Source organism: Tachysurus fulvidraco, chromosome 6 (genome assembly GCF_022655615.1).
Source record: "Tachysurus fulvidraco isolate hzauxx_2018 chromosome 6, HZAU_PFXX_2.0, whole genome shotgun sequence".
Lineage (NCBI taxonomy): Eukaryota > Metazoa > Chordata > Actinopteri > Siluriformes > Bagridae > Tachysurus > Tachysurus fulvidraco.
In genome coordinates this window covers 19,149,930-19,174,860 of record NC_062523.1, presented here as the reverse complement: position 1 = coordinate 19,174,860, position 24,931 = coordinate 19,149,930, and the positions used below count along the sequence as shown (strand labels likewise).

General features: G+C 37.6%; 2 protein-coding genes across 7 annotated transcripts in view; one reads left to right on the top strand and one right to left on the bottom strand.

Annotated features, from left to right (window-relative positions):
• sema5ba (sema domain, seven thrombospondin repeats (type 1 and type 1-like), transmembrane domain (TM) and short cytoplasmic domain, (semaphorin) 5Ba) overlaps positions 1 to 23,158 on the bottom strand; it is a 90,709-nt gene extending 67,551 nt beyond the window's left edge. For 4 of the 6 annotated variants that reach the window (XR_003443363.2, XM_027164509.2, XM_027164513.2 and 1 more), the window contains exons 1-2: positions 23,032 to 23,158; positions 5,642 to 5,720 (exon numbers count right to left, since the gene is read on the bottom strand). The gene's annotated coding sequence lies outside the window, so the exon portion shown is untranslated. Of the gene's footprint in view, positions 1 to 2,348; positions 2,547 to 5,637; positions 5,721 to 23,031 lie in introns of those variants that run through there. The other 2 variants (XM_027164510.2, XM_027164512.2) reach the window with 2 other exon arrangements.
• A 546-nt stretch (positions 23,159 to 23,704) lies between these two features.
• pdia5 (protein disulfide isomerase family A, member 5) overlaps positions 23,705 to 24,931 on the top strand; it is a 43,683-nt gene continuing 42,456 nt past the window's right edge. The window contains exon 1 of the mRNA XM_027164613.2: positions 23,705 to 23,854. Coding sequence (XP_027020414.1) covers positions 23,789 to 23,854 — 66 coding nt within the window. The 5' untranslated portion in view covers positions 23,705 to 23,788. The remainder of the gene's footprint in view (positions 23,855 to 24,931) is intronic.

Sequence of the window (24,931 nt, the reverse complement as noted above, 5' to 3'; positions counted from 1 at the left end):
GTGCTTTGCTTTGTTTCAAAAGCTCCATTAGTCTTACATGTAGTTTTGTTGTGTACTGAAGAAACCGGTCAAAATGTAAATACTGCAAGATTCAGATTTCAAGTTTCAACAAGAAGACAACTTGGCGCTCTGTCTACGATCTCGAATCGGCAGTACAGTTCATGTTCTCACCACTGTATGTATGTATGTATTTGCTTTCAGTGATCTTGGTCTTTGACAATAGTAGCTCAAATCCACATCCTGCTTTTACAGCTGGTGAAAAAGAACCTCAGGCTTTTAAGTTACCTACAAACGTTACATTCAGTAACTTAAGATCTTTTTTTTTTTTTTACATAGATCATGGACAAGCTTATGCATGCCTCCTTAAAGAAAAGAGAAGGAACCTGTACACAAATCCCACTTCCTGTGTGAATCTTTCACGACTTCTTTCTTTACTATTTATGAGGTTCACTTCACAGGTGAAGCCATATCCTTTACTACCTAAAGCCTGAGGCTGAATAGCTTGAAAAGCAGAAAAAAAATAAAAAATCACCAGCAAATTAAAAATAGATTACATGGTTTTGTTTCGGCCTTCTATCGGTCACTTTGCTAATGATGTTTTATTCACTAAATGGTTTGTCCCCATGAAAACAAATGAGTTCAGCTGACCTAGGTGTGAGAAAATGAGAGATCAATTGTTTTACTTGCGAGTCTTTAAAAAATGGAAATCAAATGAAATCAGCGACTATTCTTCATTGTGCCATTGGGTCACGTGTGAGCATTTGAGAAAAAAATTGTCTTTGAATTTTAATCCTCTTTGCTTGTTCATTCTATCACTGAAATTCTCATTTTAACACATTTTTCGAATGAAGAGTTTTGTGATCATTTGTGGCAGCTTCATTTACTTGTCTCCTGCTGCCCCCTAATTTACTTTATAAGAGACTGAGTCCAGATCTTTGGCCTCCATCCAGACCCAGATATACTGTGTACAAGAACGGCCAGCTATAATTATGTAAAGGCCTGTCTGGTCCCTTTAATTCTTCTTGAAAGTTTAAGCAGCAACACAGGATTATAGCAAATTGATGGTTATATTTGGTGTGCAGTTCCCATATTTTTAAAAAGCACTCCTGAGAGTTTTATTACCTTGGTTTAAATTACAGATATAATTTGTGAATGATTTCTTTATTAATAAAAGGCTAAAAAACATTAGCACTTAGAAGTCCATTTTGTGTATCCATGTACAGAACATCAGTGGATTTAAAATACATTTTCAGCACACTTATGGTGAAAAACTTATCCTAGTTGTATTCAGGAATAATCTTCCCTGACCTTTATGTGTTGAATCACCAGCCGAATCTGCTCAGGATCTCCTATATGCAATACACCCCCACTGTGCCAAATCTCTTCACGCTGCCTCCAGCCACAGTCCTTCCTCAACACCCTCCTTCTCATAAATCTCAGGAAACATTTCACAATCTCTCTCTGTCTACCAAAGGCCACACGGACACCTACACATACGTGTTCGTATAAATTGCGTAGCCGAAGGAATTAGCTCGTTTTGAAATTAACAGTAAAAGCATCTTTGCATCAAATTAACAACAGTGCTTACAGTAATAATGTGCACAGTTTATTCTTAACACTTCAAAGTAATGTTCAAACTCAATTAACAGAGGAAGAAGGAAGAGAGTGAGAGAGAGAGAGAGAGAGAGAGAGAGAGAGAGAGAGAGAGAGAGAGAGAGAGAGAGAGAGAGAGAGGAGGCAGTTAAATCATAGCCCACATGCTGATAAACTGAGAGGTGAGAGAGTGAGCGAGAGTGAAATAGAAAAACGGGGTGGGTTTAAAAGCAGATTTATGTTTTTACTGCCTCTCTCATTCTATGGGACATCAGCTGACTTAATTGACTGCAGACAGTTAGTCTTTGCTTAAAGGAAAATAAACACAGAGTTAGCTACTGCTTTTAGCCACTGAGATTGATGAGGAAAAGATTCAGTAGCCCATCGACAATTTAATAACCTTCAGTATCATATAACATACATAACCCAAGTTTTATTCCTATTTAGGATGGTACTGACATCCTATTAAATTATCTTTTCATAAAAAAAAAGAAGAAAAAAAAACACGATACTTAATATAAAGTCTAAGAAGCAGAATATAATGTAACACGCAGTTCTGTTTGAGGCTTCTATTAAATATTAAATAGCACTTGGACATGAAAATTGTGAACAGGAGCGAAAGCCAATATATCTGCAATCAGCTCAAATTAAATACATTTTCAGCACAGTACACTTTGCTTTTGCTTCCCTACACATGTACACTGTAATCGTTTCTAACCAAACTGTGTCACCCAGAAGAAGCGGAGTTACAGTACCTTTTGGTTCCGGTTCTTCTCAAAGTTTGTTCCTGGTCTCAGAGATTTTCCTTGCCATGGTCATCTCTGACTCATTCATTAAAGATCTAACTTTGTGTCAGATTTCTTGAATGCTGCTTTGAGCCATAGTCTATTGTTAATAAACGACACGTTACTCCACAATTTTTGGACTGACTCATTAGTGATTGTACACTGACTCATTAAGGAGTTGTACAATAAATGCACCATTTGGACCTTGTAATCAGGCTTGAACTTTCTTGATAATTCCGGGAAATAATTATTACGCAGTGTATAATCTCACAGGTTTTACTACTCTTTGAAATCTTGCCAATATCCTCCTTGCGCAAGTTCTGAACCTTGTTTATCTCCCTGGTCTTTAGACCCTTTGCCTTTGGTCCTTTGCTTTGGTGCCTGACTAGCCTTTGGATCATCCTCTGGCTTTGATATTTCATGCCCTGTCGTGTTTTGTAAATAAACTTCCTCTGCAAATGGATCTTAACAAACCTCCCAAATCTGGTTTGTAAAGCATTCCGAATCAAAAACAAGTCATAACTCTACCTAACATTTAGAATGATTTGATTTATGGAGATAAATAAAAAGTGTTACATTTGTGAAGCTGTAGACGGAGCCCAAAGCATAAAGATTAGTGTGATTGCACTGTGAAACTAGGCCATTAGACCAAGGAGGTTGATTAATTACAATGTACAGTATAAACATGCAATACACATAAACACACACAATTCTCACACGATACACAATTCTAACACACATAAGATCTGTACCATAACAGGTAGTTCCACCTTTCTGTCTCTGGATATTTGAACATACTAGTTTTTAACCACTGAACCTCGGTTGTTTGGAAAGCTGTATGATGAAACTTCTTCTAAAGTGATATGTTTGTTCATGCACCAAAACCGGGTCGGGAATCTGTCTTGGCTCAGATATGGCAGGCTTTTACGCCATACGGCCCCCTTCGTACAGCCTGGTGTGAATAGCTCCTCTGTGTGACCGGCCAACGATCTGCCAGCAGACCCTCTCTTTGTTGGCTGAATGGGCACAGCTAGGCCACGTCTTAAGGCACACTAATGTGCCATGGCCAGACCATAAAGGCTGCGTGGTAATTTGCCAGGGATAATGGAATGCCTTTAATTTGGCTGGGGGAAAGGAGACCGAGAGCAGCCTTATAGAGGAGGAGTCCTATTCTGGTTCTCACTCTATTCATAATTTAAAAGGGTTTGTTTTCTTCCGGCTTATTGTTATCCCGAGTCCAATATCTGCAAACAACAGGATGGGAAAAAGAAAACAACTTAGCAGTATCTTGGCCCTATTACACAGGGAACAGGGCACCAGAAAAACAAACAGATGGCAGCATATTCTTCTAAGGCAAAGCTGATGTCATTTGGAGAACATTTAGGTCACAGATTAAGTTTTGGTGAGGCTCTAATTCAATATGATGAGGGGAAGGGTTCAGGGAGACTGTATGTGAAGGAGGTTAGAGGCCTGGCCTGTCCATCACAGTTTACATGGAAATGTAGAGTGAGTCCTGGTAACTCCAGGTACTCTGTAATTTGTTATCTCATGTCCCCAGATGATTTGTGTGCCTCGGAGTACACTGCTCCTCTCAAACCTGCCTTCTACTGGGAGCCAATTGTAGCTCTAGATATTATAGCACAGTGAAATTTCACATACAAGCTTGCATGCTTGACATTTTAGGAAAAAAAAACAGCATAACTTTGTTGGAGTGTTACACATCAATGGTCAAGCGTTGATAAGCCAACAAACAACCAATTAAACATTCAGCATGTTGGACTGACTCCCACAGTGCTTAAAAATAGCTGCTCTTTGTGTGTGTGTGTGTGTGTGTGTGTGTGTGTGTGTGTGTGTGTGTGTATGTGTGTGTGTGTGTGTGTGTGGGAATAGTGGTGAATGTCGGCGAGGGGTTGACACTACAAGGTTTCGCCACCAACTTTCTTCCTACTGAAATCCTCTTTTTGAAGATGTTCACTCTCTTCTAGGCATTATTATTCTAGGCATTATTATTACACTAAATATGTTTATTAGTGACACACATCTGTTATTCAGCAATTCTACAGTAGTGTCACATTCATGATCCATGTCATAAATAGCAAAAACTGTCAGTCGTGTTTGTGAGATCCTCACAAAAAAAAAAAAAAAAAGGTAGCACAGGCTGCATTTTTGTGGTTTGCATTTGCTGATTCTGTAGCTATTACTAGCACTTCTGCCCAAGAGATGTGTGGGTGCAGGAGAGGCGAGAGCAGCGATATGTACGGAACATGCACAGTGAAGTACAATGCAAAAAATATATATATAAAAATCACATGTATTGGATTTGTACCTGAAGAAGCACCATGAAAGAGACAGACATTTCCAGGAACAAAAATAAAATACATTCCAGTGTCACATTTAGGTGCAAAAATAGGATTTGTGTCACTGTGATGACAATGTTGGCCAAACTGAGAATAGAGGGATTTCATAAAGCCAGGCTGACTTTTTACAGGGATAGTGAAACAACCCAGGAAGTAGAAAGAGATTTAAAGGTGAGAGGACTAGAGGATATCAGAAGTGAGAATATTTTCTTGCAGACTCTAACTGAGCAGGTCAACCTGGTTCTTTTTGCTCTTTGCTTCCTCAATACGATGAAGCTTTGCTAACTTTAAAAGCCTGAATGCAGAAGTGCAGAAGGTAATAAGGTGACACTGAGAAATTGAACTGCAAACACAGACACACACATATTATATATATTACACACACACACACACACACACACACACACACACACACACACACACACACACACACACACACACACACAACGTATATAATATATAATAAAATGTAAATACAAAAATACTGTTAATTTGCATTATTATATATCATGGTTTATGTTCATTTTGAACAAGGTATTTGATTGCATTTTTATTTCTTTTACAACACACCAGTCCTTGCTTGCTCGTTTAAATTAGACTACTCGTTTGGTTATTTTTAGTTAAAATTGAACCGAAGAAATAATAAAAAATTATGACTGTATGAGCAGTATAATAAAAACAGCCTACAAACATTATTATTTAAGACCAATTACAAACTCGATTGATCTTACTGAGGTTGAGCTAAAATAAATAAACAAATAAAAACAGTTAGATGGATAGATGTATGAATAGATGGAGAGAATCCAAGTATAGGTCTAGATATTTTGGAGCATGAAGCAGACACAGATACATTCATGTAGTGATCATATAGAAATCAGTCAATAAGTGATCTGAACAGAGACCTACTTCCACGAGAGCATCACGAGGACATCATTCTTGAGGTTCAGGGTTGCAGCAGAAGCAGTAGGTAATCCTTTTGTAACCCCTGCGACAAGAAACACACAAGAACATTCAAGCACGAGACCATCAAATGTTGGATTGAAGCTGCTCATTCTCAAAAACATACCGCTAACTTCTCAATGGAGACAAGAGGGAGGATGTGTGTAGTGTGATGAAGTGAAGGTGCTAAGGGAGGGATAGTGGATAGTCACTAAAGCACAGAACAATGGCTCCTCCCCTCATAAAGAATCAATCACTTAAAGTCAGCATTAGTTTTAAGAAGTGCACTTGACTGTGTAACTAGTGGTATTTTAGACAAAAACACAACAATGGGCATAATATCTGCATGACCAAATTTACATAAAATTAAAAAAACAGCAAAAAAACATCAAACGCACACATCTTTGTTTCTATGACAACCCAGATTGATCATTCCTGATGTTGCATTGTGACCTGTTTAATTAACCTATTCTTTTTTTTTTCTCTTTTTGTAGAAAAGCACTGTTTACGCAAAGAGTTAAACAATTAAAATGAAATGAGATTGGAAATTGGATTTATTAAGTGCAGAATATAAGGGTTCAAAAAAAGTTCTCATCTCATGCCTTGATAATTAAAGTCACCCTCGCTCGCCTTTTTGAGGAAATAATACTTCAAGATTGAAGGGACGGGTGTTTAAAAAAAAATGCTATTTCATAGTGGCTTAAACATATTGTTATTATGGTTTTGGCTAAAACAAAATGAATAAAATTGTCATTATGCATTCGGTTAAGTTATTCACAAATTCAGTTACTGTCTTAAAGTTAAAGGAATTTCTTATTTTTCCTCATTTATAAGAGATTTTATGACTTCTAAATTTAGAGGTCCTTTAAAAATCGGGCTTATATGATATACGTTCATCTGTGCATCAGGATCGTTGTGCACTGTGCAAGTTTTTGGATTTTAAAGCACATCACCTTCTACTGCACCCCTTAGTTTGCCCAACAAGAATCTAAACCTATAAGGGCAGTGGCCTGTAGCGCGGGACTTAATTAAGCTTAGGCACAAGACAAAGCTTTTCCTCCACAAGCTTGCCATGTCCCTGAGGACTCAGCTGGTTTGTGCTGTGTGGTGCAGTGTTAAGGCAGTGTAGAGACCAGGCCAGAGTAATTAAGGAGCAAATAATGAGGCTCTTGAACAAACCCTTGCTCTGATGATCTGACTGGCTGGGGTGCCAAGTCTACGTTCAATAAATCCATTAAGAACGTCTGTGAGTCACTGCTTTAAAAGGTCATAGCATCTTAGCTAGCACCATTTGCCTCTAGCCAGTGTCACTGCAAAGCTTCTTGTACTAGTGCACTAAAAGGAAAAGTCTGATAGGAAGTTATTATATTTAAAACACAATGCAAAAGTTTCAGCACTCAGTAGTTGTAGTTTTCCCCCACTTTATATATTTTATGATATGTCAGTGTCCATTAATGCAATCATCAAAGCATTAGAGTGCTTACAGGTATTTGTATACTATAATTAAAGGTAGAAGCATTTAAGCAAATACCCTTGTCAGCACAAGCCCATGTGTAAGCCTGAATCGGTGATTGATAGGGATAAGCCCATTTCTCATTTAAACATGTCCCTGAAAGTATTGTGGCGCTGGAGAGGCTATAGTGGTGTTTGTACAGCTCACTTCCCATCATGCTGCTACAGGGGATGCTGTGCTCTGCAGGCAGGTTCTCAAACCAGCCAGGTGTTCACTGTGGGATAAACATTTACTAACAGACTTCAACAAGATCCCTGGGGCACAACATTAAAGGAGGCTGTTAGCCAGCTAAATGTTCTGAATGCTACAGTCAGCAGGGGACGAGGCATGCAGTTTAACCCACGTAGACTGGGTTTGTTCTTCAAGTTTTAATTTGTTTCCCTAGAGGCATAGTTGTAGCTAGTTAATTATAATACACCAGCAGTGGTTGGTCAGTTGGTCATCAAAAAATGAGAACAGTCTGCAAAAAAATAATAAATAAATAAAAAAGATGCAGATTTGATATTGATTTGTTGAAAGATTCTTTAAAAATAAATAAATAAATAAATAAATAAATAAATAAATAAATAAATAAATAAATACAAAATAAAAACAAATCACAATAAGAAAAAGAGAAGACTTCCTTTAAGAGCAGAGCAAATACGTCAGCTATACAAGAGTTTTCAGGTTTCCATTTCCTTTCGTGCTAGTTAGGCAGCAAGACCTTGGGCTTGCAGGAACAATACAAATGACAGAAAGTGAAAGGCTGAGAAAACTCTCTGTGAGGTGAGAAGACCACCTGCTGCGATGGCCTCAGTACCATCCCCAATGTGACTGCAGCCAAACTGCACAGAGTTGTAGTAATTATGCCTCCCACTGGGGACATAATAATGCTCAGCTCTATAATGAATGCAAGTAGAATGGACGTGCAAATCAGTCTTGTCCTGTCAAATGCATTGACATTTTCATAAGTGCCTGCTACCTTTCAGTCTCAAAAGACGTTTCCATAATACTGTACATTATTTTTTTTTAACAAACCGGCAGCACCAAAAATACACAGATTTTGCAAAATGGTGGGATAACGAAAGAACAAATACATCCATCCTTGCAGGGCATGCGTGTTTTAACATAGTGAAAGTGTTATAGAATCAGATGCAGGCCAACAATCTGTTTAGTGCTAATAGTTCTTTACCATACTTTTCATCTGACATTACCAAGAGTAAAATGTAAATATGTTAACTGTCTGGCAAATGCTGCAGTGATGTCACACCAAAAAAGACCTCTTACCAATGCGTAATAACGCAAAGGTCAGTGGCATTATTCTAACAAGTTTAGCACAGTGCGATACACAGTGAACTGAAGAAAAGTAGGAGTAGGATTGAAAATAAAAGGCAGCCTAAGATACATTGAATAATGAGATCATTTGTCTCGTCTTGGGCTCGACAAGCTGCACCAATTTATAACAAGATTAAGGAAGTAAACCTGTCAAATTTTAGCAAGGTTGTAATTCTACACAAATTTTCACAGATTTTACAGTCTACTGGGTGCAAATAATGACTTGATGCTTTCCTTATTCTAGGAGATAAGGCACACAAAACTCATAGCAGCAATTAAAACCCTTACTTGTGAGTTAATGGGGATAAAAAATGCAGTGGATTTAGTCAAAAATTTAGATGTTTCTGACAGGATATTTTGATTTAACAGACTGAAGTGCAGGTTCTATTTCAAAGCTGTAGCTACCATCACCCCAATCCCTGCAGTTATCCCCCAGTCCGTTACATTGCTATTAAATTGACTATTTTCTGCTATATGCACTAAAGTACACTTTGTCACTTTATACATTCTAATTTTTACAGTGTACACTGTTTATTTATTAAATGTTTAATTTACATTCCTTTCAGGAACTATCTGTTAAATGTCCTCATTGCTGTCAGAATTTCCACACTAAATTTCGGTGTATTGTTTACAATGACAATAATTGTAGCTAACCACACCTTACCTTACAATGCTGGCTCTAGGATTCCGAGATTCCTGTTAAACTGAGCACAAGTGTGTGTGGAACAAAAAGTTCAAATTCACAAGACTCCTGTTCTTACTCCTGCTTGCTCCCCATAACCTTTTGCAATCAATAATTCCCCAATTTCATTTCATCAAAAAAATCACTATCTTAAATAGTCGCATGTTTGGAATAAAGCAAATCAATTAACCTGAAATAAGTTACTGAATAAAGTGCCAATCCAATAAGTAATTACAGGCGGTCAGATGAACCACAAAGGATCAAGGCATGCTTCCTTTCTTGATTGACCTTCTGCTAATTAATGATTCAGTGCAACTTTTTCATTCCTGTGAAATCGATGGAATAAACAATGGACAACAAACAGTCCCTGGATGAGCAGCTTGACATCTGGCTTTTAAAAGTCCCCAGGTTTCCTGACATCATATAAATAGAAGCCTTTACTAAAATATTAAACGAAAAGTTCCTAGATATTTGTTTTGAACCGAAAACTCTAAATAAGGAACTTCAGAATAATTGTGACAGAACTCATCACACTTTATTCACAAAGGCTAGACTGATAAATAACTATTTGTAACCCATAATTTTTTTATTATGCAGATAAATTAAAAGCCACAGGTTTTTACTGTGAGAGAGTTACCTGTAATCATCAAAGGTTCAAACTGCAGATTACATGGAAGTATTCAAAAAAAAAATCCAGGAACTGAGCTAAAATACAGCGAACAAAAGCATTGCCTGAGGGAATATAAAACTGTCTGTGGCAATCCTTGATCCCTGTGTGCTAAAGGTAAATGACAATAATTCTAGCTCTCTGTCTGTAACAGGAGTGAGTGCTGTCCTTTCTTTCAAAATGCAGTGTACAGAAGTGCCTTCAGAAGCTTCCAGAATTAGGCGAGTGGGCTGCTGTGATCAGGACTGTGAAACTACGGTGAATAGCTGGCATGGAGAGCAACACTTAGGAAAGACATCGCTTGCATTGTTGTCTTGAAGACTTCAGAGGGCAGATGCTAGCAGGAGATAATTGATGGGGGATCAAATAAGTATTTACATGCAGATAAATCTCGTGAAGTCTAGTCCTCATTAGTGGCAGTGATCCAGAGGCGTTAGGCAGCACGCCTCAGTGCGGCCTAGAGAGGTGGAGGGGAGGGAAACTGGAAATTATCCAGAGTCACAGAAGGCCTGTGGCCTTGGGCCACTACTAGCACACAGCCCAAGTTGTGGCAACTGTTGGCATGAACTGGGAAGCCACCTGCTGCATGATACCACAACAAAACTACTACCATGCTGAGTGTGATCAAAAACATGGTGCTTGGTGAGAATGACTAGGAAAAAAAGTAAAAGCCAAGTCTAGACTCTCTTGTTAACAAACTGCGCTGCAAATCCATGACAGTCTTAAAGAAAAATGATGTCTCTCATTCTTTTTAAAGCAGGTGGTCATTAAGTACAAACATTTAGACTGCATTGTTGATTTGTTCACAGCACAGCCACAAAAACCCTAGTGGCACTGAACTTTTTTTTACAGCATTGGTTTTATAAATACAATAAATAAATAGAATACAAACAATATAATGGCAGCACATATCGATCATTAACATTTAACAAGTCTCATTTTTATGTCTTGTTTATTCCACTAATCCCAGTAGAGGCACTGCTGTCATTTTCAAAGCCCTGATAAATAATTTGCTTTCACAAATTTAAAGTTTTTACTGATGTCGCATTGTAAACTGCAAAGTATGACTGGGCATAACGCCAGTGAAGACGCAGTTACTGTTAACAAGAGCGATGGGGTTAGAGAAGAGTAGAGGGAGCACAGTCCATTTCTCAACCTGGTACTGTAGGATGGATCAAACTCCAACTCAGTGTGTGCTGACCTAAGCCTCTACAGGCTCTCCAAATTAGAAACTGTAGCACTGGAGGTCAAGGACGTCCATCACACGCCAGGCATTGAGCCCCTTTTACATGGATATTAATCTACAGGCAGAAGATTCAGCCTTACTTAGCGGGCAAATTTTTAAATCAAATATACATACTGTATAGTGTTGAACAGAAATTCAATAATGTTCATTAATTTGCATATCATTTGCCTATAATTTCTTAACTTGACTAGTAAAAAAAAATAACGCACATCACAGGCAGTTTAGCAAGATTAAATCTGACCAGGAACATGAACATTCTGTGGATAAATTAGAACAGATAAATATTAGTTCCCAAATGTTAGGCATTAAAAGTGTAGCTCGTGTGGGAGTGATGAACAGTAGTGAGCAGACCTGTGGGTGTACATACGTGAGCACTGAGGAATACAAATACAACACTACTTTAGAAGCTACTGTCTTCCACCTAGCTTCATGGAAACAGGGTACATAACTTCTTTTTTCTAACAGTGCTCCAGTCTATTCATGGCAGATCTCCAGAGGGCCCAGAACTCATAGTTCATAGGGAAGTACTGCTGCTATCTTGTGTGTTATTCCATTTGCAGATTTCTATTGTGCATCCTAATAGTTAATCAATTCAAACTAGCTCACAGCGGATATCGAACATCCGATTTGTTTCCAAAATGAAATCTTAGAGTCAATAACAGATGTACTGTAGGTTGGAATTTGCCCAGAGCTCCATTTTATGCATGTGCACAGATATCACTGCAGTGAGTTATTAATTAATGTGTGCTGTCACAGGGGATAAATACTAACCCGTCATTACTACAAAACAACCTAAAAATACTCTGGATTAGAGATAGAGTCTATGTACATATATTTTTAAGGGAAATGGGGTATATATTTCAAACGTAAGCATGCTCCTCAGAGACGAGCTATGAACTGGAAATGCGTAATCATGCAAATGTATTATTTCTATTTATTAATGTCGGATGGGCTCTCTGAGCAATATATGACTCACAAAGTCTACACAGCCACACAGGGTACATGGAGTATGTTATATAAAACACTGCCTTTGAAAACACTTGCATCCTGCAGTGTAAATGCAACGATGCCAAATAATCTACAGTATTGAAGAACTTTTTTTTTTAAACAATTTGAAAAAAAAGGCTTAATCAAGTATCTGCAATTAAAATATCCCAGTTGTACGTGTATGTACTTAACAGATATAATATAATGAAATATTAAATGCATGAAAAAGCTTTAAAAGTATATTATCTTCTTCTAACTAGCACAGAATTTGAATGAATTAATCAACAAATCCTTGAATGATTAATGTGAGGTCAATCCATTTTACAGCAAATGTGTTTCTAATGTGATTTCAGTTGTCTTTAATTGTTCCTTATGGAAATGATACACTTCTATCCACACAAGGTTCATAAAGGTGTCAGGCAGTAATGCAATTATGCATGCTTTAACGTCAATCTTGCAAATTGATGGGATTGGATATCTATAACCAGTACAAAGCCTTACATTTGTAATCAAACACTCCACCAAACGATTTTCTCTAAAATAACTTTGATAAATAAATTCAGGCTATAATTGTGGAAGGTGGAAGGAGCCCAGTCATGCCCCATATGGGCATTTTATTATAGATGCCACCCTGAGAAACACACAATGGCCTGTGTTTTTAGAAATACTTTGAATCCTGCAGAAAGCTTTTAGATATAAAGTTTTCTAATGAACTTCACATTCGCAAAGTGATGGCAAAACCAGCACATCAGAATTACACTGACAAATGATCACTGAAACGAAAAGTGGAGCGATGTGACGGGCAGCTTCAGAGTTAGAACAAGCTTATACTGCAAACACACTGTATACCATTTGTGTTCATTGCTGTTTAATATTTCTGATGCTGTTGTACTGAATGTGGTTGAAAATGCATTATATCTCTTTTGTCCTATGAGCCTCATATCTGCCCTCCTGTTCTCACCTGCATGACCACTTTGTTCAGATGCCCACCTCAACACACCTTTCACACCACACACACACACACAAAACATTTTTTTTCACAGGTTTCATTTGCATGTTGAATAATCAAAAAGTAATTTTAAATATTCAAATCCTTGCCTCAGATTAGGTATTCGAGAGCAGCATTCTGTGTTGTCAATGCATTAATAAGGTGTTTTGCCTTCCTTTATTGCCACTGAGGTGGTGTAGGGTGGAGTCAGAAGGCCTCTCTACACCTCCCTATGGACATTTCTTCTTCAGTGTGTGTTGGCAACAGGTCAGTATTCATTCCACCCTTCAAAACCTCGAAAACCTGAAACAGTCCCCCTTTTGGAAGCTCTCAATAGGTCCTTTGTCCAAAGCATAACACTCCACTGTAACTGAGGAAAGCCTAATAGTACATATATTTACTTTAAAACATCAAATGTTTAACAACGCTGATTTACACAAAGGTGCTAGTGTGTTTCTTCCATCTCTTTAAAGTAGACCTTTCTCTAGTTCAGTAAGAAGCATACAATGGAAATCATTGTAACCAATGTACTGAAGCAGCATGTTACCTGTTTATTTAATATCTGTTATCATTTCAGGCTTATAAATTTGCTTAAAAATCTAAATACCAAAATCTTTTAACAGAAAAGCCTTAGCCATGGAGCATGGTTAATAGGGAACCTTATCCATGGATTATGCTGCTCAGTCAGGATTGGACTAGAAAGTTTTCGGAGACTGGTGTTTGAATATAAGGTTATGTTAAAGGCAAAGTCACCTTTCTATACAGGTGTAGTCCAGCACAAATTTCTGATTATTACTTTCCTCAAGTGGAATTAAAGGATGTCATTTCAGAAGAAAACATACCACCTTAAGCAAAATCTCATATACTGACTGACGTAGGACAAGAATGAGGTCAAACCTTATCATTGTCAAGCAGATGCACTGGTTCCCTTTGCAAAAACCTTACTGTGGGAGAAAATTCCACCTAACAACTCATACTGTGTCAGAAATCTAGAAATGCTGCCATTTTCATATGAACCATACAATGTATATATAAAAGATGTTACTAAAATAATGAAATATTACTAAAACATGCTATTCAAAGCATTATTACTATTTTTTATTGGAAATGATAAAGATCAAATAAAATAAACAAACACACACACACACACACACACACACACATATATATATATATATATTTGTTTTCCTTATAAATAAGCATCTAACGGACGTCCTTGTAGTCGAGCACTCCTTTGTAAAATATTCCTGAGCGCAGGATGGGATTTGCATTGCTGTTGATGAGGTGGTAGCCTGTATTTAGTGCATCATTTGGAAATGGGTATTAATCACTGTCACACTGAGGTCTATCTGGGTCTGCGTTTGAGACAGATCTTTGTGCCCCTGTAGAGAGCTACTTATCACTATAGAAACGGCTGCCGATCATGCTAACAAGGACCGATCTGAGTGCCACACATGGGAAAAACTGGGCTGTGATGAAATGCTAAGGAAAAAGCAGTATCGGTCCACAACATTCACACAGGATGAAGGATTACATGCTACTGACTCATACGCAAACTCTGCAGGAATATGAAGTTAAAGCCATAGATCATAAAACTCTTGACAGCCTCATCACCTGGTCACAGCTTCTTACATTAGTCGCATTAGTGTGACCATGGTGATGCACTAAAAATCCATTCCGACTTAGCATGACCTTTTCAGTTCACTTGGGAGAATTTATTTAGATTCGCATGGCATGCAAGTAGTAAAGAAAAAGCACGGAGCACATGGCTATGTTTCATTTATTTAGAGAAAAGAAGGTAATGGTTAAAGCCCAGTATGAAGGCACATAGAAAGTGACTCTAGCTGATTTACCCTCACTCTGAAAAGAACAGGATTTTGCCTGTAGTCAGCTTGCTGTATTTGACATGACTCTATGCAAAGTGCTATTAATATCTCATTTCACAGCAGAACAGTTTACATGATCTGGCACTTTTATAAAGAAATCACTACCCTGCAGTTTTTGAGTGGGAGTTAGGATTATTTGGTGCTTTTCAAATTTCCATCAAAAATCAATATCACTGCTCCTGCACACTTCCACATTAGAAAAGAAGGGATATTAAAAAGGAAGCATCAACTTGACTCATTAATCTCTCATAAAGAAAGCAACAGTGTGTAGGATTATTTTGGTTACAAGCAATATATATATATATATATATATATATATATATATATATATATATACATATGGCAGTCCTTAGTCCTTAGATGATGTGAGAATGTAATAGAAATTCTGTGAGTGCTGTGCAGGGGCGTTTTTATCAAAATTTGCAGGATATCTGTATGTATACATCATCAAACTTTAACTTCAGGGAGAAAAGAAATGTGACCTCACAGTGACTGGCAGGAGCTGTCCCCAAATCGAGGAGTGAAAGAGTGACACTGTAAAAAGAGTGACACTGTTGGGGGGGGGGGGGGGGTTACTGCTGGTGTTTTACATTTTCTCTTGCTAAGCTTGTAAGGCATTCAAATGTTAGTAAGCTTGTGAATGCCAGATGATGGTTGGCTTATACAGTTTATACTGTAGTGTTAATATGTTGTAGAGTAGCAGCAAATGATGAGATTCTCCATTTTAGTAATACAAACTTGTGCATGTGTGAATGATTAAAGCCCTCTGCTCATCTGACCTGCTGAGGTTTGAGCTAGTGTTGAAATATACATTACTGTAATGTGGATATGCAGTTTTTGCCAACCTTTTTTTTTTTTTTACAGGCTCAAATATAAAATGCACAGGATATAAAGTGTCTATTTGAACAACCTTGTATTATCACCTCTGGGGTTGAGGGTTTGATTCCCATCTCCATATTGTGTGTGTGGAGTTTGCATGTTCTCCCTGTGCTTCAGGTCTTCTCTGGCTCTGGTTTCCTCCCCAAAGACATGCATTATACAGTAGGCTGACATCTCTAAATTGGATCTATGGGTCTAAGGTGTTTCTCTTTGTACTCCAAGTAACCTGGGATAGTCTCTAGGTTGTGTTAATGGACAGTCTTATATTTTAGCTAGCTTTCTGAAAGTACGGAATGTACGTAAGTCCTGTTTATTTATTTATTTATTTTTAATCTAGTAGGTATCAACTAGGGCATTCAAATCGATGTGCACAATTATTTTTTTTTTCTCATAAAGCATCTGTAATAATGTTCATTCATGAGCTGCAAATACTTGGACCATGTTTCAATCTGCATACTAGCACAATGATAGGAATTTGTGTTCTCCAATTAGCTCACTAATTTTAACTAATATTCTTTCTGCCAGAGAGCACAAATTACCAAAATAGTACATCATGTAGCTTTAATTGAAATTTATTTTTAGAATTTTACTTTGTAATAAAGCAGAGGAACAAATAAAGGCTGTTCCACAAGTTCATTTAATGTAAGTAAAGTGAAATCACTAACAATAGCAGCGATAGCAATAATGTATGTCAACAATGTGACACTTGTAGCATTCAGGACAGTTGAATGCTCAATCATAGCCTTACAGTAGGTTCGTTCCTGTGGACGTCACTCTTCAATACAGACAATTTTTCCAGAAGGCAGGATGTTTGACATGATTATTTTGATAAAAGGTTGTGAAAGTGAAAAGATGTTGGCAGGCTTTTGACAACAGTCAGAGATTAATTTCTGAAGTTCTCCCCCCATTCCTATTTTTGAGCCATTATATAGTAATAAATAATTACTATAATATTTATTTAAAATATCAGTAAGTGAAAATCATGGCATCTTTCTTTCTAAAGATCAGGCATGTGTCAAGATATTTTAACTTGTATGATGTGAATACACATACTGTACTTGTCTTTTTTTTATTATTTGTCACTGTTGTTGTCCAATTCCTTCATTTCACCAACATTTTTCTACTTTGGAATGCTGACATGTTTGTACCATTCCTAATGAAATATCGAGTGTTCCAGAGGAGAGCAACTATAACAGCCCAAGTCAATATTCAATTTTCACATAAGAGTACAAACTACCCATGGCATGCACGATTTTCTTAAGATGCTTACTTCCCGCCTTGTGGAAATGCTTAAAGGGGCATCCCTTAGTCTCTTCTAGTCAGGAAGCACAGTAAAGCTGCTTAAACCTGGCCGTATTAAATCACTGGAATAAGGACAATGTTCCCACCGTGTGCCACAAAAGCTGTAACACCCATCTCCCATAGTAGAGTAGAGCCGCCCATTGCGCTGAATGGGTTTTCTTTCTCTAGCTTTTGGGGGCTTCACCATCAACACCATCAATGGGAATAATGTCCATCCCCCCACAATGGCCAAATCAACTGTGGGAGTATTTTGGTCTCTACCCCTTTTCCCATCTCCTTATTGAATCCTTCTTGCAATGAACCGAAAACAATATTGGGGGAAAGATGCATACCATCACGTCATCCTTCCTTTATAAGCACAGAGCATGAATCCGGCTTTACAAAAAAAAAAAATGGCGCTTTCCGAATGGAGTTATAAACAGAAAAGCACATTCTCCTCTTCTTAGTCCAGAAAGCTATTCTGTGTCAATAGTTCAATGTTTTATTTGTACATTGTTATAGTGCAAAGAGATTTATGATCCGTTTTATGTAACTAGCTTAAATAACAGAAAGTTGCATTATGCATAGCATGAAATGTCACGTCTTATATGTAGCACCATACAAAATATTTCAACAGAATAGGTTTAGAGGTATTGAGAATCAGACCGCAACATAAAATACTGATATCATTCAATTCTGATTAGGCATACTGACAGTGATGTGTCCAGTGCTTGTAACGTTTTAAGCACATTATGCAAATGAAACATTAAGTTCTCTCATGGGAGCAAAGCCCAAGTATCTAAGAGTACTTTAAAAGGTGAAATGGTTTAAATGAGAAATTAAACACATTTTTTAGTTTCCTCAGTAGCCAAGTTATGATCAATGGCTAATTGGTTTCTTTAAATTCATGAATTGGAATTGTTTCATTCGTGCCATATGAATGCACCAGAGTTCATTGAACATACACTTTCACAAGAAAAATTGCTACTGCTAGTGTATGACTATGAAAATGCCACTGACGTGCTTCGTGGTGCTTTATTTAAACACAATCCACAAAGCGTGCATCTTTATACAGTAGCTAGACATCCATGGCACGAATGAATGACAATTGCACATAAAAGAAGATTTCTGGCTTTAATTCCTTCTATTTTTTACTAGTTTACTAGAAAAACACCAAGAATATGATGACACTTGAGACAAATAGCCTCTTCAATTGCAATAATAATAAAGTGTTATTAAGGCTGTAAACAGCCATCAGCTCAGTAATATCATAGATCACATTTCGGTGCCTGAGGAGAGAACGGTCTTCTGTCTGTGCTCCACGCAGCCACACACTCATAAACAATATGCAGCCTTGACGCAAAGAGGCTGAATGGGCCCAGACAATAATTTGATCTCCTCCTATCTTGTTATTTTTAGTGTACAGCTAGATTTTTTCCCAATCAAGGTCCTCAACTGTTTGGCAAACATTCAATTCCCCCCACTCTGCCGCTCCATTCCCAGCTGCAGAACAAAGCCAAACAAAAGACATTGTGGCATTCAATTCTCTTGAAAATCAGCCAAAGGTACAGCTCTTCCATCTTTTCTAGCCTTGATGGAGGACGGAATAATGATAGGGATTCATTAAATTCCTAACAAACCGGAGGACAACCCTGGAGCTTCAGGGCCTCTATTATCACTGGAATTCACTGCGAACACAGTTCCCTAAACGGGTCAGGATAACGTCATAATTTTCTTTGCTGTTTGCTGAAGAAACAATACGAATGTCAAAGTCTTTACTGAAGCATAGCGATGCTCAAATTGAATGCTTTCCAAAGTTTTCAAAAACACTGTAAATCTCTGCAGACCTTCTTATTAGTTAGTTATTGTGAATGATGGCCTTTCTAAAATCTATTAAGTGAAAATAAATCAAAGATGACATGGTGTCTACTTTTTCATTCTGGAGAAATGTCATGTCTATGGTCCCCCCCCCCCTCTCTCTCTCTCTCTCTCTCACACACACACACACACACACACACACCATTCTAATAGCATTTTCCTTATTTACTTTGTAAAATATAATGACTGCATCTTTAATTTTTTACTAACCCATTTATGTTGATGAAACACATTAGGGTCCATAGTGCCAAGGGCACCAATCAAAGAAACATCAAGCCCAAGGTAAAGCAGTCTGGAAAAAGTGCAAACATGCATTAGCTGGACACAGTGTTTTATTGTCTCTTATATTACACGGCCCCAGGTTGTGAGGAAACAAACATGCAATGAATTATAAGCTCACTGGGACTGAATGGCACAACACCAAATGCACTTGAATGATAACAGCTTGTGAGAGACAGCATGGTGTTTGACAGTTTGTGATTATTAAAACAGAAAGATTTGTTTCTTCAGTAAACATCATAAGCTTGTAAAAAGAGAGCACAGACCACAGGTGCTCCCAAACGCTCAGTCTCACAAAATTCACCATAAAGATCGAGCAGAAAGCATGCATGAGATAGCCATGGCAGGTCATTAGCTATAACATTTGAACATACGCAAATACTCAATGTGACAACAAAATGTTATAACCAACAACAAGATTCGTTGTTATTGATCGATCAGACAGACTGTAACAAACGGAGGGTCTGTGATTTCATAACATCACATTTTGCATACCAAAATTTTCACTTAAAGTCAGAGCTCAACGTGTGTTGACATGACTTTTCAAAATTAGTGGCAGGTAATTGTCCTTAGACTAACCCTCAATTTTGAGGATTTCTTTTGTCTTGAAGAAGGAAGGAAGGAACGCTGCCTGTCTGGCTGTACATGACTGACTGCACCGTGTGACATGGCGTTCTTAAAAGTTGAGTCCAGGGTTAGTGTCAGTCAGATCAAATTCCTCTACATTAAACTTTCATTCCTGTTGTCCTCGCTCGATTGATGTCTTCACATCAGAAATAATTCATATGGCACATTTTAAATATGCATCTGTTGAAACTTTGATGAGGGTCACAGAGTCTTTACTTCACAAGATTGCATTAATGAGATGAAATTATTTAGTGTGATATTAAGTGAGACTTAGAGACACCCTTTTACTTTCACAACTCTGTTTCTATGGATGCGTCTACTACGTGTTCCACCATGTTCAATGTTCCATGTGTTTTAAGCTGAGGTAATTCATAATCCCCCTCATTCATAAGTTCATTCTGGATGAAAACCCTGTTTGGCATCAGACAAAGACGTCTCAGGAACAAACAACATGCCTAAATCAAATGACACATGCATATGGACTATATGAACATTAAAGGTTTTTCAAGCAAATTTGTTTAGAGGCAGGACATGAAAGCTTTAGTGAACTTAGTGCACAAATGAAGATATTGTTTTGCACACATGCACGCAATAAATCCAGAGGCAGGCTGAGGAAATTCCACTGTTAGGTGTGTGTGCATCCTAAAAATGAGTCATAGCATGAATAACAACTTCCCCAATGGTTATTAGTTGTATTTATTTAATAAAAACGATATTATACAATGAATCAAAGTTATCGGAAAAATGACGCAGAGAAAACTGGGTATGCCAGAATCCTAATTGCTAAATCTTGCTTGCATACTCTGCCATGAGAATTTCTAAACACACGATAAGTGCGTCTCCAAGTAGCAGCACCGTAACCAGAGGAATACGGAGACTGAATCAATCAGTGAGAGGTTACCACACCATTCATTAAGTTGCGCAGGGAATGAGACTGCATAAATATTGATAGAAACATGTGAAGTGTAAATTAGCACTCAGGTTTACATACTATAATTTGTACATCAGCAGATTTTAATATTTCATTTGCACTTCACTGAAAAGAAGCCTGGCGGTTCCAATGTGCACAGATCAAAAAAGGTGCTATTTTAAAGCAATCTACCGAAACAAAAAACCCAGCTCTAGAAAGCAAGTCATGTCTTAGTTGTATGTAGTCGTGCATGCTCTAAACAAAATCATTCAGAGTGCCATATTAACTAGGATGGTCTTTGTAATAAAGAGATATATTGTGGCATCTTCATCTCCTGATGCATGTTTATAGGGTTTCCACATAATCAGAGCCCATGTGTTCCTCTCTGACCATGTATGCTCATTACTTCCAGGCTTGAAAGTGTACACAGGACAAATAGAACCACCCAACAGTGCCCCCTACTGTTCCTTACTATCCCAAGCTGCACTGGAGTCATTCTGGAGTCTTTGTTTTTTGGCCCAGTGACTACTATTACATTCAATACTTTTGCAACTTCATGTGGTCAGCAGAACCACAAAAATCATTCAAACAAAAACATATAATCAACTGATGTGGATGTGATGCATCAAAACAGAAACTGAATGATGGCAATGACCAACACAATTTAGACCAAACATCTTAATCAGATTTAAACACTTCAGGATGTGAAAACAAAATGCTGCAAAACAGCTGCCCATCAGGTCTGCAATATTAGTCATGCTTTAAAAAATACGCACATGGTGCAGGTCAGATGTTCTTGTTTTTTTCCCTCCCAAACAAAGATGTCAATTGTTTGTCTTCAAGTTGTACAAATAGTATCCTCTCTAGCTGAACAAAAACTACAACCCTTATTTATGTGCATGTCTTTCTGGAAAGAACTTGCAGATGTTCTTATTCACTACTTCAAAATGCAATGAATAGCGAAACACATGTCTGAGAAAGAAGGAAGACATGACTAACCTAATGGCAGCTGCTAGGAAATAATAAAATGCAACAAGATAATCTGGTACGTATCAAAAATAATACTGTTTTCCAGAATCATTATAAGCATGTGAGGACATTCTTTTTTCCTGGTACTGGACAGTTCTTTTTCCTGATCTGTCTGCTTCTGTCAGAAGTCTTGTGTGTCTGTTTTCGCGAGACTCTTCAGTGTGCATCTACAGCAGGTCCACTCTCTAGAGATCATCTCGATCTCACTCTTATACCTTCTCATCTCAGTTATCTTCTCATGTCTCATGTGTTATTGTTATCATTTGGGGATGCAGCATCTCATATTTACTAGACTCTTGAGCTTCGGGTTATTTTGTAGAAATCCACCTGCGTCTAGGCTATAGATAGTACAATGGCATACAATAATAAGTCTATTAGTTATGACCAGCAGGCTTGATGGACTGCAGTACACATCGTAGCCAACAACACAACACAATAACGCACGTGCGTAATGCTTAAAAATAACATGGAGCTTCAATTCTGCTGACTTTCTATTTCTTCATTACTCTCTAAAACATTAAGGGTTTTTTTTTTCCATTGAGTGTAAACGAATCAAGGTGATTAAAAAGGCTGAGAATTTCTTCGGATAATCTGTGCGCACTGATTACGCAAAACTGCATTTGGAAACGTGTGCGCAAAAAACAACAACCCAAAACCTCCTCTGATCTCAGGACGAAACGTGAGAGGCAAGTAAATCTGTAAGGGGATAAAAGAAAGGCTGTCTGCATTCGCCTGAACCTTTCTAGCATTGTTAAAGAAGACTAATTACTTTAGCAGGGGAATAGGATTTAATCTGAAAGCAGGGATGCTGTAATGCAGAGAAAAATCCTGCAAGAAACTTTAATAATTGATGGCATTGTTATAAACAACAGCATACAGCCCTAACTAAGCCATGTGCGAGGGGGAAAAAGTCCACAAAGACAGAGATTAACAGCCCTTTAAGATCATGCTGTCTCGTTTATTTATTTATTTATTTATTTATTTATTTATTTATTTATTTATTTCACTTCAATCTATTCGTGCTCTTTAAAGAATGCACAGCTTTATTTGTTTCAGCTATTCACTATATACTTTATGCAATATGACTCTGAACCCTGAAGAAGTTAGTTACACAAAGCAACTGCTGTGGATAAGAGTTTCCCCCAGACTCATCAATTGAGATTGTTGTGAATAAATGATGCGCTTTTTTACCTTCAGTGCTTCAGCAGGGTGCACGAGCGCTGTCCGGGCTTTAGATGCTGAACAGTGTATCCCTTTGCTGTGCGCGAGTCTCACCGATATACCTGCAGCTGCTTTACTGCGCTGTGTGGGCTCGCGAGCGCAGGCTACTATAAGAGCAGTTCAAATTCAAACCGAAAGGGGGACAACCGAGTATACGTAACATTATATCGCGTATCTATCGTCGGAGCTCAATGACAAAATGCTAAATGTCTTTTATACACCATAGTACATGCATCTGAATGTCATGTCATCAAACAAAAACGTTTGCGTAAGTAAAAAAGTATTTTGTTAGATCATACCCCCCCCTACGCAAGCCAGATAGTTTGCGCCTATGAATCCATGAGTTTCCATGGCAATTGATTAACTGTTTGGGGTGTTTTAATAATAGTCTTACGTTCATGACTAATTTAGGACTATATTATAAAGGTTTGTGTAAAAATATTGATTGATATAGGTCAATATTTCTAACCTAATACATCTAAAAGGAAAACTTTAGGATATTTTAACATTTTAAAAGTCAGAGAATTAAAAAAAAAGACCTAAAAAATTTAATATCTAAATATATAAAGCTGTCAGATAACAGTATTCTCGTCGGGGAAATTTGATTCACGGAAAATCAAACCTGTAGTCACTAAGAAAAACTACATTTCCGCGAATCCTAGGCTCTCTCCACGGTTCTTCGAGGAAAGCAAAATGCGCATGCGCAACCAGACGTGGCAGCGGCATCATGGCTTCTTGGAGCAGATACGGGAGACGCAGGAGAGAGGTTGAAATGTATATATTCCTATGTATGGTGAGTAATATAAAGCCGTCTGTCGTGTTTAGATTTTTTTTTTTGTGAGAATTGTGTGGCGTGTCAGTTCATGTTGTATTTTGCTCGAGGTGTAAATATGGGACTGGTGTCTGAGGCTGCAGCTGAAGTTGAAAGGTAATGAGAGAGAGATAGAGCGCGAGCGCATTGGGGGCTGAACTTGAGACCTTACAATCAATGTGACCGCTGGAAATTAAACACAGTGACTAATGTGTATGGATTCATCTATGGATATGATTATTGCATGCTTTAGAAGGTTGCAAATTGCCAATGAGACCCGAGTGCGTGCGTGAAAAACAGGGAGCTCTTTACCAAATGCTGAGATTTACGGTGTGGCCGCATTTTTCCTTCGTGCACTGCGTGTGTTAGTATGAGAAAAATAGCCTGTTGATTTAGCTCTAGCTCTTAGCTATAGGCCAGTCACACGGACAGGCACAGTATTGGCCACAGGGACATGGTCATGTGACACTGATATCTAAATACATCACCACGTCTTTCATTTCGATGATTTACGTTTTCCTGTAGTCTTTATGTTACTGAGAGAACTACTGGACTGTGTGAGAGTAAAGGGAGAATCTGTCACTTTTTAGACTGATGCTCTCATACTGAACACTTTAACACTTTAGTTTGACATTTGTGCTTACATATCTAATGACTAAAACCTCCACAGGTGTAGAGGAATTAAAATAATAATAATAATAATAATAATTTGAACTATTAATAAAGTAACAATAATAATTATGAATAATTATTATTATTATTGACATTAAAATGTCACTATCATTAGTGTGACATTTGTGCTTATAGATCCAATGACAAACTTCTACAGGTGTAGAGGAATTAAAATGATGATGATAATATTATTATTATTATTATTATTAGTTATTGTTGACATTAAAATATCATTATTATTATAATTATTATTAGTGTTACATTTGTGCTTACAGATCTAATGACTAAAACCTCTACAGGTTTTTGACATTAAAATATTATTATTATTATTATTATTATTATTATTAGTAGTAGTAGTAGTATTATTATACTGCATTGTGGGAACTG